The following is a 16,570-nucleotide window of genomic DNA, read 5'->3' as shown; positions in this document are numbered from 1 at the left end:
GCCTCTCTGTCCTTGACCTCTCACTGGGTCTTATTTTCCTTAGTGTGAGAGTAGCACCATGCTGGCAAGGAGGCATGAAGTAAGTTTGTTTCCTTCCTCTCTTCATCCTTTTAGACCCAGCTCAAATATCTTCTCCAATCTAGCTCCCAGCTTCCCTAGGCAGTTATGAGCTACTTGCTCTTCTTATATAGCGACTGCTTAAACATGTGGTGCAGCACCATGCTTGCTCCTTAAGCCTCAGTAATTCATCTGTGAGCATTTCACACCTCAACCATGTATTTCTTGGAGGCATCTCTTATTTACCCTTACATGGAATATATTAAATATCAGATTGTGAAGGAGCACATGAATGAATTAATCAATTAATTAATCTACTGCAACATCTTCTCTCTTTTTCGGTTCATAAAAATGCACAATTTTTCCCTCCCCAAAAGAGTCTTTCTAAGACACCACTTTTAGAGACAGTGGTTCTCAAAACCTGTATGCTGGCAAAACTAGAGATATTAAGTAATACTTTTAGCACATTATACAAGAAAGTTACAAATGTTTACCTAATTTTATTAGCTATGAACTTTTATTTGCCTTTACTGCTCTTTCAAGCAACAGAAAGTTAGCTCTCTGGCTTCTACAGCTTTTGCAGAGGATGATATGCTTTGGCAGCAGTTTACCTTCAGCAGTAAGATCCCGGCAGCTATTTCTGTATATGAGAATTCATGACAGAGGTGTATAGCTTGGAATTATTTGTCTGTGAGCCCCTAAGTTCGTTTTTCTTTATTCTGTCCTTCCTTCCTTTTTGTTTTCTTTTTTCTATTTTGGGGGGAGGGGGAGACTAGACTGAAAGCATAGTCCTTTGTGCTTTTCCTGTTCTAAGAATTAGCTTTTTCCTTCATGTAGACATGAAAATAAAATCTAAAAATCTTACCCAACTTTAACCAAGTTACTTGGAGATAACTAAATCACACACCTAATATTTTTAAACAAAATATCTGCCTTGCATAACATAAATAAATATTATCTTCCATTTACACAATCTCTAGTCTCTTTTGAAAATTCTCATTAATCTCACTAATCACCTTGGATATATCAAAATGCTGGGTAACTCTAATACTTAAAAGTCTGGGTAAATTTCATTTTCTTTAGAGTTCTAATGAATGATGACAAGTTACTAGTGAAAAAAAGGCAATGGTGTGTAGATGTGTTTCTCAAGTACTGTTGTTTTTGCAGGTATGGCAGTTTTGGGTCAGTGAAAAATGCTTTATATTTAAGAATCAGAAAACCTGAATCTGAAACTTAGAAGCTGCTTGAATTTGGACAAATCACTTTTCTGAGCCTCATTTCTGAGCCTCATACAGTGTCTTCAACTGTAAAATGGGGGTAATGCCACCTTTCTCACACAATTTTAAGACTCTTCTGTGAGAAAGGATGAAAATGTTTTATAAACTGTTAAGTACCATGCAAAGCAGGCAAATTCTTTACTGTCTGCACCACCAGGGAAGCCCGAGTACCATATAACAGTTGAAACCAATATAAGATACCATTATGAATAAGGCAAAAATAAACTTTTAGAGAAAATTAATACTCTCCACTATCTCATTAAGCTTTCAAAAATAATGTCCCTTAACTATACATACTGGGGAAGAAAATGGAATATAACCGAATATGCTCTTTTTTTCTGTGCAATGGGATTACAGTGTTTTTCTCTTCTTCCCCAATTTTCCTATTATGAATATGAATTACTGGTATCATTTTTTAATTTAAAAAAAAAAAAGAAACCAAGCCCACTTAAGTGTAAGGAAGAGGAAACATTATCAGCAAGCACTAGTCCTAACTGCAAGCTTTGCTTCAGGTCTCTTCAAACTTGGTCCAGTTCAGGGACCAGCTAAGCCCATGGGGATTCTGCCCTTTCAGCATCTTCAAACACCTGTCACTTGACTTGGGCCTAATCAGCACCTTGTGATATGTATAAACTCTGCTCAGTCAGAGCACACTCTGGGTCCTAGCCAAGAAAAATGTCAACCTTTGCTGAGGGAGCCAAGCGCCAACAGTTTGGGGATTAGGTTTCATTTACCAATTCGAATACCTCAGGAGTGCCCAGGCTCCTGCTGTTGCCAGGCCACGGTCTGTGGATGGGCCGTGGCAGCTGAAAAGGAGCTCCACAGAGTTCTCTGGAAACCTGAGCACCTGCCTATCTCTTTCTCTGGCCATCTCTATTTCTCCTTCCATCTCCTAAACATGCTGTTTTCTCTGCCTGGAAATTTCTACCCCACATATAACTATTAGCCTGGCTAACATCTGTAACTACTTTCAACTTCCTTCTTATCCAGGATGCCTTCCTTGGTATCCTCTGTGTTTACCTCTATTCTATCACACCCCGTCAGTTCTTACCCCACCCTACACTCTGAGCTGTACCTGGTTCACGCTTGGTGTGCAGCCAGCTCTCAGGAAGCGTTTGCCCAGAGAACGACCAGACCCCAGCTGACTGGCTGGTGGTCCAGCAGACCTGCTCTGTCCTCTCTGGCTTCTACTGCACAGCTGACTTCCCTCTGCAAGGGCAGGAAAGTGCCTCAGGAAGCCTTTCCCACACCACCCCCGCCTTCAAGGGGAAGCTCCCCCTCGGCAACCCTCAAACTTTCCATCTAGCTGTTTATCCTGCACTACCTCATAACTGCCCCAGAATTTGTGTTTCCTTTGGAGGAAATTGGTAAGCACTTGACAGGCAGAAAATGCGTCTTAACCCAAACTCCATTTTACACTCAACAAGTATCAGTCAGCGTCTACCATGTTCTAAGAATGTGAGAAAACACCGAGATGAGTGAGACACGTTCCTTGCCCTCACAGATGAGCAAAATGGAGAGCTAGACATGCAGGTAACAGTTTAACTGAGTTAGTTATAATTAGGGTATCAGCCCAGTGCTGTTGGGATAGTCTGTCTGGGAAATTTCCCAGAGAGAGGATGTTCTAACCTTCCTGTGGAGACATTTACCTACAGGAAAATGTACTCGAAGGTATGCAAATTAGAACAGGCAGAGAACTAGATAGAAAAACCTAATCCCCTCACCATAAAACCAGGTTAGGAGCCCTGGGTATACAGTCCCTGGCACATCCTGTACTTCAGATTCTATTGCTTTGCACACTTGAGATAACCTGGCCAGGGTCTGACTTCCTTCCTCAAATGTGGGCTCCATGGAGCCTTCCACAGGGAGGCTGTGCTTACCACTGTGTTCCCTGAACCTAATTCAGTATCTGGGACAGAGCCAAAGCTCAACAAACATTTGAAGAATGAGCTGATGAAGTATAAATATGAAGCGTTTTTAATAAGAAATTAAAATTAAAGGAAATTTGCAAAGCATGAATGCTGTACTTCTCTAAGAGACCACTCCCATATAATATATATCATCTCTAGAACCTTTTCAAGATGAGACAGGAGAAAAATATTACTAACCTCTAGACTGGGCCAGATCAGAATTTACTGGCCTATTTCCTTAATATACCAAGTTAGTCCTCATCCTGGTTTCCTAGGTTGAGGAAGCCCCCTCCCTCCTTTTCCCAAGGAAGAATTTCAAAAGCAGTGACATTCTAGTTTATTCAGTGACTTCACATTTCTTCCCGTTTTCCCAAGAATTCAAGATTTCCCTCTACCATCATGTATAAACACATGCATCATCACCCACAATTTGAGAGGAAAATAACTGCACCATGAGCTCAACCAAAAACAGGAAGTTCACCCCGTCCCATTCTGGTACCATAACAAAAACACCTTCATCCCTGGCATTTGTGACGCTGATGGCTGAGGAGTGTCATAGCCTTGGTGGCCACAATAATCACGTGAGACAGTCGCTGTCTCTCCACCATGAACAGACTAGCGTGTACTTGGTAAGAGTACTCTTACAGCGTGTGCATTTAAATGCTAGTGATTTGTTTTATTTGGTGAGTCAGTTCTTGTGAAGTCTGACTCTTTTGCACCTCTTTGCAAGTAAATTTCTCCTTTTCTTTTATAAAAGGTCATCTTGTCTCACAAAGACTGTGGGTCCTCAGCTCTGCACTATGGAGTAGAGTGGTGCTGAGTCCCAGATTCTGCCAGAGGTGAGTGTTTAAGCAGAAGAGCACTGACTAGACACTCATGACTCCATCAAAACACAGGAAACTATACTGGATAATGTTTAGTCCCTTCTTTTCCAACACCAGGGCTCTGGTTTGTCTGAATGGAGGGTGCCAAGTGAGTAGTGTGTTCTCTCATTCATTCAACAAGGATTTGCTGAACACCTATTATATTCTGGGATTTATACCAGGCTGTGAGGATATGATAGAGAACAAGACAAATATGACTCCTGTCCTCATGGAGCTTACAGTATAGTGGAACCAACAGACATTAATTGAATAATTATAAATACTTGTAAAATGACAGCTGTACTATGTTCAAGGAAGGAGAGGTGTGTGGTGCTGTGAGATCTAATAATAAGAGGATTTGACCCACTCTGGAAAGTTAGGGAGGCTTTCCTGAGAAATTGCCTCTACTCTAATTTAGAAAAACACACAAATAAATGACCTAGCACTCAATTAAGCTACAGAATTCAAATATTTCAAAGCTTGTAGGATCACTAATGTCCATCCTGAGATGCTCTGTAAAGGAACTGTTGGAAACTGTTGCCAACAAGGGACATAGCAGGTGGAACCTAACTCCTCTCTAAACAAGTAGATCAGAAGTTCAGTTAAGTAAGTTCAGCTGCGCTCACTCAGCAGTGGTGATCCATGGCTATGAGCCTGGCTTTGTAAATGTTTTTCTCATAAATATTATGGAACAATTGTCTTTTTTTCCAAAGAGAGAGCGAACAAGTTTGTGGATTTTTCTCAGGATGAATCCTTTCTTTTGATATAAAAGATATCAAAGGGAAGATAAAACCATGGTTGGCACTTAGTATTTGATGATGAGTTAATAAATAAATAAATAAGAACAAGCCTTAACAAGGAATAATTTAAAGTCTAATGCCTGGGTTCAAAGAAATCAGTCCCACAAATGTAATCTGGGGACTTTTCTTGGCAAATGCTACTGAGTAAAAGCTTAAAGGGGTATAATTATCTACAACATTAAATCAGCTAAACAGTATTATGAAATGTCCAAAAAGCTAACATAAATGAAAGTCATATCAAGAAATGTACAGGGTCCAGTTCTCTAGAAATAGTCATCCATCAACTCTCTACTTGTCAAGTCAACCCTGGAGGATTTGGGCTCAGTTCTAGACATGATCTTCTATGAGGGGCACTGGTGAATGGGGAAACAATTAGAAACCAGTGCTAGGTATATAAACAATATGAAGTGAGGGATGACTGGAGGACTAGGCGTGGGTGGTCAGGGGAAGAGAGGACCTGAGAATTGCCCTCTGGTATCTGAAGGCCTGTCATGCGAGGCAGGAGCAGCTTGCGCACCCTGTCTCCAATCCTGTTCCCAGCCAGTCAATACCTAGATGGTTACTTGGCCCTAGGACTCCGATTCGCCTTGCCCAGTGCTATCCACATGGGTCTGAGGGGCAATGTGTTACTAAACATACTACAAAAAAGAGATATTGCAGTTAACAATGTTTACATAAAACTGTACAAACTGGATTCCTTATGGCAGAATGTTCTGGAATCTTCAAATGATAATATCATCACGAATGTCCAAGACAGAGAGGTGTAGTCCAAGTTTTCTGATCTTCATGGAACTAGTATCTTTCCACACATCCAAACACCCAGGAAGACCTTGTTCTAGACTTTTCTCTCTTCATTAGGCTCAGCACTGAATTAGGTACATGGAGTCAGGAAACCAAAGGTTTAGACATGGTACCTGCCTTCAGTGACAGCTTCACACATAGGGAAGAATGACTGATCCAAAGCCTGCACTGGATAACACTGGGGGGATTTCGGGCAAAGACCACTTCACAGGTCCGATGGGTAGTCATCTAGCATCCCGTGGAGTAATATGGCTCCATTCATATTTTATGAGGTAGGAAAGAACTAAGCAGTAGCCTTGATATCTCTCACCAAAGACCTAGACCTTGGGAAATCATGTAGCCTGTTTTGTAGACATTGTTCAACCTCCAAACTCATTCTTAATACCCTCCAATTCCATAAGCCAATTCATTACCAAGAAGTAACATCACTTCCTCAAGGGTATTAAATTGCTTAGAATTTTGTCACTGGGCTTCTCAAATTTATTAGCTCATCCTACCCACCCCTTTTATACAGTTCATGAGGTTCTCATGGCAAGTATATTGGGGTAGTTTGCCATTTCCGCCTCCAGCAGATGCTGAAGAGATCAAGAAGAGATGGAAAGAATACTTGGAAGAACTGTATAAAAAAGATTTTAATGAACCAGATTACTACGATGGTGTGGTTAGTTACCCAGAGCCAGACATTCTGAAGTGTGAAGTCAAGTGGGCCTTAAGAAGCACTGCTGTTAATAAAGCTGGTGGATGTGATGAAATTCCAACAGAACTATTCAAATCCCTAAAAGAGGATGCCATCAAGGCTTTGCATTCATTAAGTCAGCAAATCAGGAAGATCTAGCAGAGGCCACAGGACTGAAAAAGGTCAATTCTCATCCCAGTTCCCAAGAAAGGTAGTACCAAAGAGTAGGCTAACCACTGGACAATTGCACTCATCTCCCATGCAAGTAAGGTCATGCTTAAAATCTTGCATGCTAGGCTTCAGCATTATGTGAACCAAGAACTTCCAGATGTCCAAGCTGGGTTTAGAAAAGAAAGAGGAACCAGAGATCAAATTGCTAACATTTGAGCGGTTATACAGAAAAAGCAAGGGAATTTCAGAAAAACATCTATCTCTGTTTCATTGACTACATTAAAGCTTTTGACTCTATAGATCATGACAGACTGTGGAAAGCTCTTTTAGAAATGATAATATCAGACCATCTTACCTGTCTCCTGAGAAACCTGTATGTGGGTCAAGAAGCAACAGTTAGAACCCTGTATGGAGCAACTGACTGGTTCAAGATTGAGAAAGGAGTATGACAGGGCTGTCTGCTGTTACCTGTTTGCTTAACCTATACACTGAGCACATCAAGAAATGCCGGGCTAGATAAGATACATGCTGGAATCAAGATAGGTGGGAGAAACATCAACAACCTCAGATATGAGGATGATACCACTCTAAAGACAGAAAGCAAAGAGGAAACTAAAGAGCCTCTTGATGAGGGTGAAGGAGAAGAGTCAAAGAGCCAGCTTAAGACTAAATATTAAAAAATCTAAAACCCTGGCATGCAGGCCCATTACTGCATGGCAAATAGAAGGGGCAAAGGTGGAAGTGGTGACAGATTTCCTCTTCTTGGGCTCCAAAATCGCTGCTGACAGTGACTGCAACCATGAAATCAGAAGCTGTTTGTTTCTTGGCAGGAAAGCAATGACAAACCTAGACAGTGTGTTGAAAAGCAGAGACACTACTCTGCCAACAAAGGTCTGTATAGTCAAGGCTATGGTCTTCCCAGTAATCACGGATGGTTGTGAGAGCTCAACAAGGCAGAATGCCAAAGAATTGATGCCTTCAACTATGGTGCTGGAGAAGATAGTCCCTTGGACAGCAAGGAGATCAAACCAGCCAATCCTGAATATTCACTGGAAGGACTGATGCTGAAGCTGAAGCTCTAGTATTTTGGTCATCTGATGCAAACAGACGACTCATTGGAAAAGTCCCTGATGTTGAGAAAGATCAAGGGCAGAAGGAGAAGAGGGTGTCAGAGAATGAGATGGCTGGGTGGTATCACCGAGGCAATGAACATGAGCTTGGGCAAACTCTGGGAGATGGTGAGGGACAGGGAAGCCTGGCATCCTTCAGTCCCTGGGGTCACAAAGAATCGGAAACGACTGGGCAACTGAACAGCAACAACAGCCACCCAACCCTAGGATTTATAGGAAAAGAACTCAGCCTTTTAATCTGTTTAACCAGCATGAATTGCAACTCAATGGCAAGGCTGATAGATTTTGATTTTTTATTTGACAAAGGATGGAAGAATAGTGCTGAGGATCAAGAAGATTGGTTCTTTTACTTCAAAATATTGGGTAGAGGCAATAGGAGGAGAGGAGATATGACCACTGAAGTACTTTGCAACCTGGCTGCTGGAGACAACCCTGGGGAAAGGGCCACAAGCCTGAGTGAATGTTTAGAAGAGAGACTGATGCAGGATGGGGTCTTTGGGAAGGTCATGGAAGTGGGACTTCAAGTCAGTCCTGGAAAGGCATAGAAAAGGAGGGAAAGCATATGTTGTATGGCAGAAACCAATACAACATTGAAAGCAATTACCCTCCAATTAAAAATAAATTAAACTTTTAAAAACTTACAAAAAAGAAGGGAGAACATGGAAAGTGGGGTCTAAGGATCATGCAACATCCCCTAAGCATACCGTGTTCTACTCTTTCATTACACCACAATTTACATATAGAGCTTCATGGTCAATTTCTTGATTACCTAGCAACTCAGTTCCACCCTAATGGTCTCCCTCCACATAACCTTAATAAATTACAACCTGTTGCTACAGAAAACACATGCTTATTAAAGAAGAAGATTTAGCACTGTGGTGAAAACTTCTCTTAAATAAAAACGAAAAACTGACTCACTCCACCATATTTCTTCCTAGAAATAAAAACATTTATAAAGGTTTCCTTGACCACTGAGGGGAGAAAAATGTGTTTATCATTCTGTTTAATCCCCACAGACTCAATGGCCACGCTGCCCAAACTTCCTGCCTTGGTAGATGTGACCCTCTGAAAGTATAATTAACCCACCCCAGTGGAACGTGCTCGCTGCTCTTCAAGTGTGTACACTCCATCAGGGTTGTTATAAATAAGCTGTATCTTGATTTAGGACATATCAGCTACCGTTGCTATTTCAGTCTGCTTTAGCAGTCTAAGCTTTCATTGCAAGTAGCTTTTACAGGGAAAAAAACAGCTCAGGGCTGCATACTTACCAGTCCCGAAGCTCTCTTCCCCACAAAGGGACAGTTTGCTTGCATCCATCAGATTCCCAAAAAACTTCCAGCCAGTTGGGGTCTCATACAAAGCGATCTTTGTAGCATTAGCCACCCTTCAAAGGCATGAAATCAAAGTTACATCACAGCAGGACTGCTAGTGTAGCCATGTGAGGGATGGAAAATAGCAACCGTTATTGTAATCAAGGGTTCCACTTAGCATTGCTCAGAGGTACACATAATTCTAAGGTTGGTGGAAAATCATATGAGAAAACTTGTGCACAATGGGCTATTATATGTGGAGTCAGAGGAGGGGGAGAAGAGTATGAAGAAAGAATTAATTCAGGTCACTGAATTTAATATTTGAGAAAAAATAACAGTGGCAAAATGGACGAAACTGTTTGGGGGGCTATTTAAACCCATGTGTTTTGGATACTGACAGCATTTATAACCATTCCATAATGAACAAAAAGAATGACGTTTCGAGGCACCTATAATTATAGAGCCAGAAGATATTGGGTTTGGGAGGTCAGTATTTCACAGAGAGAGAGACAGGACCCAGGGTGTTATGTGACTCAGTCCAAGGTCACACAGCCAGGATGACCACTGCCTGCGACCCAGTCAGTGCTCCTTCCATTCCCTGGAAGGCCCTGCAAGGACAGGGCCCAGGGGGGCTCCCATCAGCACTAGCTGCATCCACACCAATCCATGGTCCCCTGTCCCCTGCAACACATCTTTTACTTCTCCCTATATTATCCTTAGTCTACTTGAAACTTTTGAGTGACTCTTTTTTTAGATTCCTTTCCCTTTGAGCAGGAAAAGTTACCTACATTTCATTCACCCTTTTAGTGAGATTTGCTTCCCAAAATGCTTATTACTAGCAAAACAATATCATATTTCAATTCTAATATTTGAGGAAAATTAAATGATGATTTTTAAAACTGTGAAAATAAAGTTTCTGGGTAATGAAGTATTTTCCATTGTGATTCTATATGTGGATTATCACATATAATCCACATAAACTGGAATTAGACTGTTTTTGGATTACACAGAAGCTATTTCAGGACCTGATCAGTCTAATGGACAATAGTGTGGCCACAAACCAGCTCACAGCTTTGCAGGGAGGATGTGGAGGCAGAAAGACTAGGATCTAATTCTAGCTCTGATGTAGCTGTGGAGTCCTGGGAAAGATGCTAACTACTCTTCTGGCTGACAGATGAATGGATAAAGAAGATGTGGTACAAATACCATATAAATGGAACATTACTCAGCCATAGAAAGGAACAAAATAATGCCATTTGCAGTAATATGGATGGACCTAGAGATAGTCATACTGAGTGAAGTAAGTCAGACAGAGAAATACAAATATCATATGATATCACTTACATGTGGAATCTTTAAAAAAAAATGGTACGAATGAACTTATTTACAAAATAGAAATAGAGTCACAGGTGGGAAAACAAACTTATGGTTACCAAGGGGGAAAAGAGTTGGGGAGGGACAAATTGGGAGATTGAAACTGACATATACACACTGCTGCTGCTGCTACTGCTGCTGCTAAGTCACTTCAGTTGTGTCCGACTCTGTGCGACCCCATAGATGGCAGCCCACCAGGCTCCCCCGTCCCTGGGATTCTCCAGGCAAGAACACTGGAGTGGGTTGCCATTTCCTTCTCCAATGCAGGAAAGTGAAAAGTGAAAGTGAAAGTGAAGTTGCTCAGTTGTGTCCGACTCTAAGCAACCCCATGGACTACAGCCTACTAGGCTCCTCCATCCATGGGATTTTTCCAGGCAAGAGTACTGGAGTGGGGTGCCATCGCCTTCTCCAACATATACACACTACTATATATAAAATAGATAACTCATAAGAACTTACTCGATAGTACAGAGAATTCTCCTCAAGACTCTGTGATGACCTTTATGGGAAAAGAATCTAAAAAAGTCTAGCTATATCGAATTATAGCTGATTCACTTTGCTGTAAAGCAGAAACTAACACAACGTTGTAAATTAACTATACTCCAAAACAAGTAAAAAAATAAAATAGGGACTGCTATGAGGGTCAATCGAGACAGTGAATGTAAAAACAAACCAGTGTCAACTACAAATTACTATATGCTATTAGTCATTACTTTGTTAGCTGAAGTGAAATCAGCACTAGTTCCATAATACACACACACACACACACACCAGAAAACTACTGCACTGCACATCCCAGTGTTTGGGAGCAAAGGTTCCGGGTTCAAATCCTGCTACCTCATTCACTGGGTGACTTTGGGCAAATTAGTTAACTTCTTTTTCCTTTTGTTTTCCCATCTGTAAAGAGGAATTAAACACAGCATTTACTTCATGGGGCCAGTCTGAGAATTAAAGGATTTAAAATACATGCTTAGTGTCTAGCATAAGGTAATGTTTAATGAGTAATAGTTATGATTATAAGAACCAAGTATATACATTCCCCCTAGCCTCAGCCTTTCATTCATTCACTTGTTCTTTACCCATTCATCCAGGAACTATTTATTGGACACCTAACATGATGTAGTCAATATCTCTGGTTTGTGCTCATTTATGACTTCCATTCATCAGATGTTTTAAACATGATCTCATAAGCTAACCTAAAGCCTTTTCAAATGAGATGATATACAATAATAAACAAGCAAGTCAGAGATACCAACTGTTTACTGTCACTGGGTCCCTTGTTTCTCCGAAACTGAATGTATTTTTAAAACTATTTTAGCTTTCTGTTTATTCAGATTTTGAATAAGTGGCCATTTACTATGCTTGTGTGTATGGGCATCTGATGGGCGCTGGATGGGGAACATTTCTTTGAAAGTTCTGTTGAAACACTGATCTTACGTCAGTCTTTCACCCCAACTCTGTGCACACCGCCCAAAGTGAGTCTCTAGAACGATATCTTGACTACAGCAGAACTGCCATCCATTCATTTATCCATTAACATTCAATCACTCATTTTTTTAAAATGAGGCGTGTGTGTGTGTGTGTGTACCAGGCACGCCATGATCAGTCAGAGTTTAGCACAGTGACAAAGACATTCTTTTCTCTGTATTAGTTTCCAGTTCAACAGGGCAGATAGTCAAGTAAACAGACTCTCAGCACACAGTGTGAGGAGAGCCAGGATGGGAGAAATGCAGAGTGCTAAAGCAGCACACTGGGCACATCCAATCCAGAAAAAATGACTCCTTTCCTTCAAGAAAACCCCTAGATCACACACTACGTATGTATCAGATGTCTGAGCTGAAAGGGGAGGAAGGGTGCTCCCAGCACTATGAGGGCCTGCTTGGGAATCAAGGGAGTGGAGAGACCTACCGGTCCAGGGCACCACTGGTGGGCATGCTGCGTGCGAAGCCACGGACCCCAGTTTGCTGGAAGTATGGAATGCTGAAGATGTTGGCAGCAATGACAGCCACAGAGTCTGAAGGGTTCACGAAGAACCCGTGCTTGCCCAGAATCATGTTCCGATCCTTTGGGAGAAGGGGAATTCAAAGGGAGATCTTTTAATCAAAGTGCTGAAGAAACCGAACGATCTTACATGGAGGTTTTGTAAAATTTAAAGCTGATACATTTATTCATACTGGGTTCTACACACTGGACTTTATTCCTAATTGATCTGTACAGCACCACTAGGCCAATGGCACCTCCGTGCCAAAGAGCTAAAACTGTTTTGAGTTAAAGTGCAAACTCCTTCCAGGCTGAATTCTCTGTTCTCCCTCCAGAGGCCAGCTGAATGTAACCTCCCTGACCTTCTCCAAACTCTGGAACCAATCACCTCTCTTCTCTCCCAGAAGACAGCAGAGATCACAGAGAGAGGAAATGTGGGCTGTTTAAAGCTTGCTAGGTCTACCAGGCATTCTCCAAGGAAAAAGCAGATTTCCTCAAGGAAAGGCTCCTAAATCTTGGCACCTCCATTTGGTGCAGGACCCAACAAAATATGCTGTCACCTCACTGTTCTCCTGGTGCCTGATATACAGGAAGCGCTCAAGTAACTGAGAGTAAAGAGGAAACCCAGGATGCACTGCAACAGAAAGACACACTGAAAATAATGTCTGCTTGTGCATTTGTTTAGTGACTAAGTCGTGTCTGACTCTTTTGAGACACCATGGACTGTAGCCCACCAGGCTCTTCTGTCCATGGGATGTTCCAGGCAAGAATACTAGAGAGGGTTGCCATTCCCTTCTCCAGGGGATCTTCCCTACTCAGGGATTGAACCTGCATCTCCTACACTGGCAGGTGGATTCTTTACCAACTGAGCCACCAGGGAATGTCCCAATCTCTGCTATTTAATTTCTCAAAATATTAACATTGAAAAAGCTATTTTATAGGAAACAATGAATTCCAGCTGATGTTAAAGAACAATAGCAACCACCAAAATATATTTTTAACCAAGTAAATATGTGTAATGTTTACTATCTCTAAGACACTGTCCCTCCTTGTCTGTTACATACTCACCAATGCAAATAAAAGAGCATGTTTATTTCAAATATTAACTGTAGCTAAAGAATAAACTGTTAATTCTCTCATTATAGTTTCATCTTTCAGCTAATGTGAATGAACAGATGGGTATATCATAAGGCCAAAACCCTTTCCAGAGATTGAACAAGGATCCAGCTGCTGGCTAAGAGCAAAAATCTACCTAAGGATGGAGATCGAGAACCCAGTCAGCTCATGGAGCACCAGTCAAGACATGATAACCAGGCCCCAATCACCCTGCCCTTCTCAGCAAACACTAGACACATGGTTCTACTTCAAGTCATCCTGTCAAGAGGGTCTTCTAATAATTGAGCCCCGACTCCAGGTGCAATGAGGGAGCTTGACTGCACTCCAGGCTGCAGGGCCTGCTTTCCCCCACTGAGCACATTAGGCCTGGCCTGCATCAGAGTCCACGTAAATGCACTTGCACCCACCCCAGGCCTGCATCAGAGTCCACGTAAATGCACTTGCACCCACCCCATCTCCATCAAAGGCAGCCCCAAAATCATGCTCCCCTGTCTTCATAGTCTCCACCAGGTCAGCTGCGTAGGTGAGGTTGGGGTCAGGGTGGTGGCCTCCGAAGTCCTCCAGGGGAACGCAGTTCACTGCCGAGTTCGCAGGGGCGCCGAGTTCTTCACAGAGGATTTTTTTCACATATGGTCCCACGACTATGCAGAACATGAAATGAAGAACCACAAATGAAACTGATCACAGAAGGTGAGGACTGGGGACTAGGTAGAGGCGATCTAGGGAGAATGGCACAAACGGCAGAGAGTGTGCAAACTGTATTCAAGGGCTTGTGGGCAGATGAGTCTGGAGTAGAAAGTTCTACAAGCAGGAATAATGAGGGATTAGGAAAGAGTGGGGGAAGGGAAGGAAGCGAACCTTATGAAGATCCTGCTACACAGGTGCTTCTTAAACATTTTCTCAGTCCTTCAAAATGGCCCATGAGGTGCTACAACTTAGCGCTTTAAGAACCTGGACTCTGGAATCAGAGTGTCTGGGTTCAGATCTCAGCTGTCAATTATTGGCTGTACCATTTTGGGGAAAGTTATTTAAGCTATTTCATCTCTCTGCTGTGCTTCCATCTATGCCAAATGCAAAATGAGGATAATAATAGTAGTTACCTTTACAGGGTAGACGTGAGAATTAAATGAATTAATAGATATGAGGCACTGATAACAAGCAACAGCCCATATTTTATAAAAGCTTGTGTACTATGATTACCACCTCCAATTTAGGGGAAGAAAACGGAGGTTCTGAGAGGAGGCTATTTGCCCAAACTTACACAGATAGATAGCAGGAGTGAGAGCTAGGATTCAGAGTCCTAATCTTTCTCGTCTATCATGCTTTCCAACAAACTGATTAAAAGAATACAGACAAACAAAAACACAGTAACAACATACAACAGGGAAAACCCGTCACATACTTTACAGTGATACATAGTGTTATGATCAAGAACGTTCGTCTCTAAATGCTTTCAACCAAGGAAGGTTCAACACCAATATATGCGACAGAGGTCAGGACAGTATAGAATTCGTGTCTCCCACTGGGGGCATGCTAAGGAGGCTACTGACACACCTCAGGATGAGGACAAGGCAGCCAGAGCTGTGAGGGGCACAGAAACCGAGACTCTTGAGGAACTGAAAGGCTTGGAGAAAGAAGTCAGCTTGGAGACAGCTTCTCCTGGGAAATACACCATCACAAGTGCCATACTCGAGCCAGCCAAGGCTTTTGCTCATTCCCCTAATGCGACATCTCCATTCTATCTTTCATGCCTTGACTGCAGCCACTGCCTCAGCTGGGTATAACCATCACTGGAGCTTCCACCACCTTGCATCTTTCTTTCATAAAAGCTTGAGTTGGTCGCCACTTCTTCCTGAAAACCTCTCTTGATACCTTCAGTCAAACTGCGCCTTCCTCCACACCCCAAGGAGACTACTTGAAATTTTATCTAAGCCTCATTTTGTTGGCCTGGCAGTGGTTGGTTTCTTACCCACTTCATCTCCCCACGCATCACAAGCTCTTTGAAGGAACTGTCTACAGCATCCCTGACTACATCCATACCCCCAAGCATACACATAGCAGCTACTCAACACGCGGCTGCTGAATGTTTTGAAAAGTCAGAATGGCCTTTGTCTGAATAAAGGAGGCCCATTCTGCGAGATTCCAGAGGCAAGTTAGGACCCAAGGGAAGAAGTTCCAGAGACAGACCATTTCAAGCCACCAGGAGACGTTTTCTAACAGATTTTACGGTGTAACAGAAGGACCTTGACAGTATCATAGGAAGGGTTCAAGCACAGGCAAAAAGTCTTCCCCAACTAGGCAGGCAGATGGATTCCAGCACCAGGGAAAATCGTGGCCACTCAAAGATTCTAAAATTCTAGGGACATCCCTGATGGTCCAGTGGTTAAGAATTCACCTTCCAATGCAGGGGACGTGGGTTTGATCCCTGGTTAAGGAACCAGGATCCCACATGTGGCGGGGCAACTAAGCCCACATGCCATAACTACTGAGCCTGCACATCTCAACTAGAGAGCCTCCCGCCATGACTAGAGAGAAACCTGGATGCCACAAGGAAAGACCCAACGTGCTGCAACTAAGACCTGATGCAGCCAAAAATAAGAAATAAATGAATAGATTTTTAAGAAAAAGATCCTAAACTTCCAAATTATTACAAAACAAATAGACAAGCCAGGGGCTCAGGAATTCCCATATTCCTACATCAAGAGAACCTCACGGCTCTGATTCGGTGACGGCTGCCACCTCTAATGATCTGGCCACAAAACCCATAGAGGAAGAAGAGGGAGAGCCATACATCCTGTTGCTCCTGAATTGAACCCTCAGCTTGCTCTGGTCAGCTTCTAAGAAAAGGCGCATGTGGGAACCGGAAACTGGGGTGTGGGGCTCAGGAGCACATTTATCAGACCTAGCAAACCATGGCTCCCCTTGGGAATAGACGGGGGCGTTTAGGAAGAATCTAAGGCATCTTCTGAGGGGGAGGGAGAGTCCACAAAAATAGCTGCATGTTACTCAAAACCTGATGCTTAATGTGGAAACACTGACCGTCACACTACCTTACCAGGAGGAATTTTTGCTGCATACAGTTAGATTTTATCTGTGTGAATATTA

At 42.5% G+C, this 16,570-nt stretch overlaps 1 protein-coding gene across 1 annotated transcript in view; it reads right to left on the bottom strand.

Moving 5' to 3' along the window:
- PGM1 (phosphoglucomutase 1) overlaps positions 1–16,570 on the bottom strand; it is a 68,803-nt gene that overhangs the window by 13,003 nt on the left and 39,230 nt on the right. The window contains exons 5-7 of the mRNA XM_069593424.1: positions 13,916–14,106; positions 12,278–12,432; positions 8,954–9,069 (exon numbers count right to left, since the gene is read on the bottom strand). Of these exons, the coding sequence (XP_069449525.1) occupies positions 8,954–9,069; positions 12,278–12,432; positions 13,916–14,106 (462 nt within the window). The remainder of the gene's footprint in view (positions 1–8,953; positions 9,070–12,277; positions 12,433–13,915; positions 14,107–16,570) is intronic.

This window comes from Ovis canadensis, chromosome 1 (assembly GCF_042477335.2).
Source record: "Ovis canadensis isolate MfBH-ARS-UI-01 breed Bighorn chromosome 1, ARS-UI_OviCan_v2, whole genome shotgun sequence".
Classification (NCBI taxonomy): Eukaryota; Metazoa; Chordata; class Mammalia; order Artiodactyla; family Bovidae; genus Ovis; species Ovis canadensis.
The sequence above is the reverse complement of the archived record's forward strand: the minus strand, read 5'-3'. Positions and strand labels throughout refer to the sequence as shown.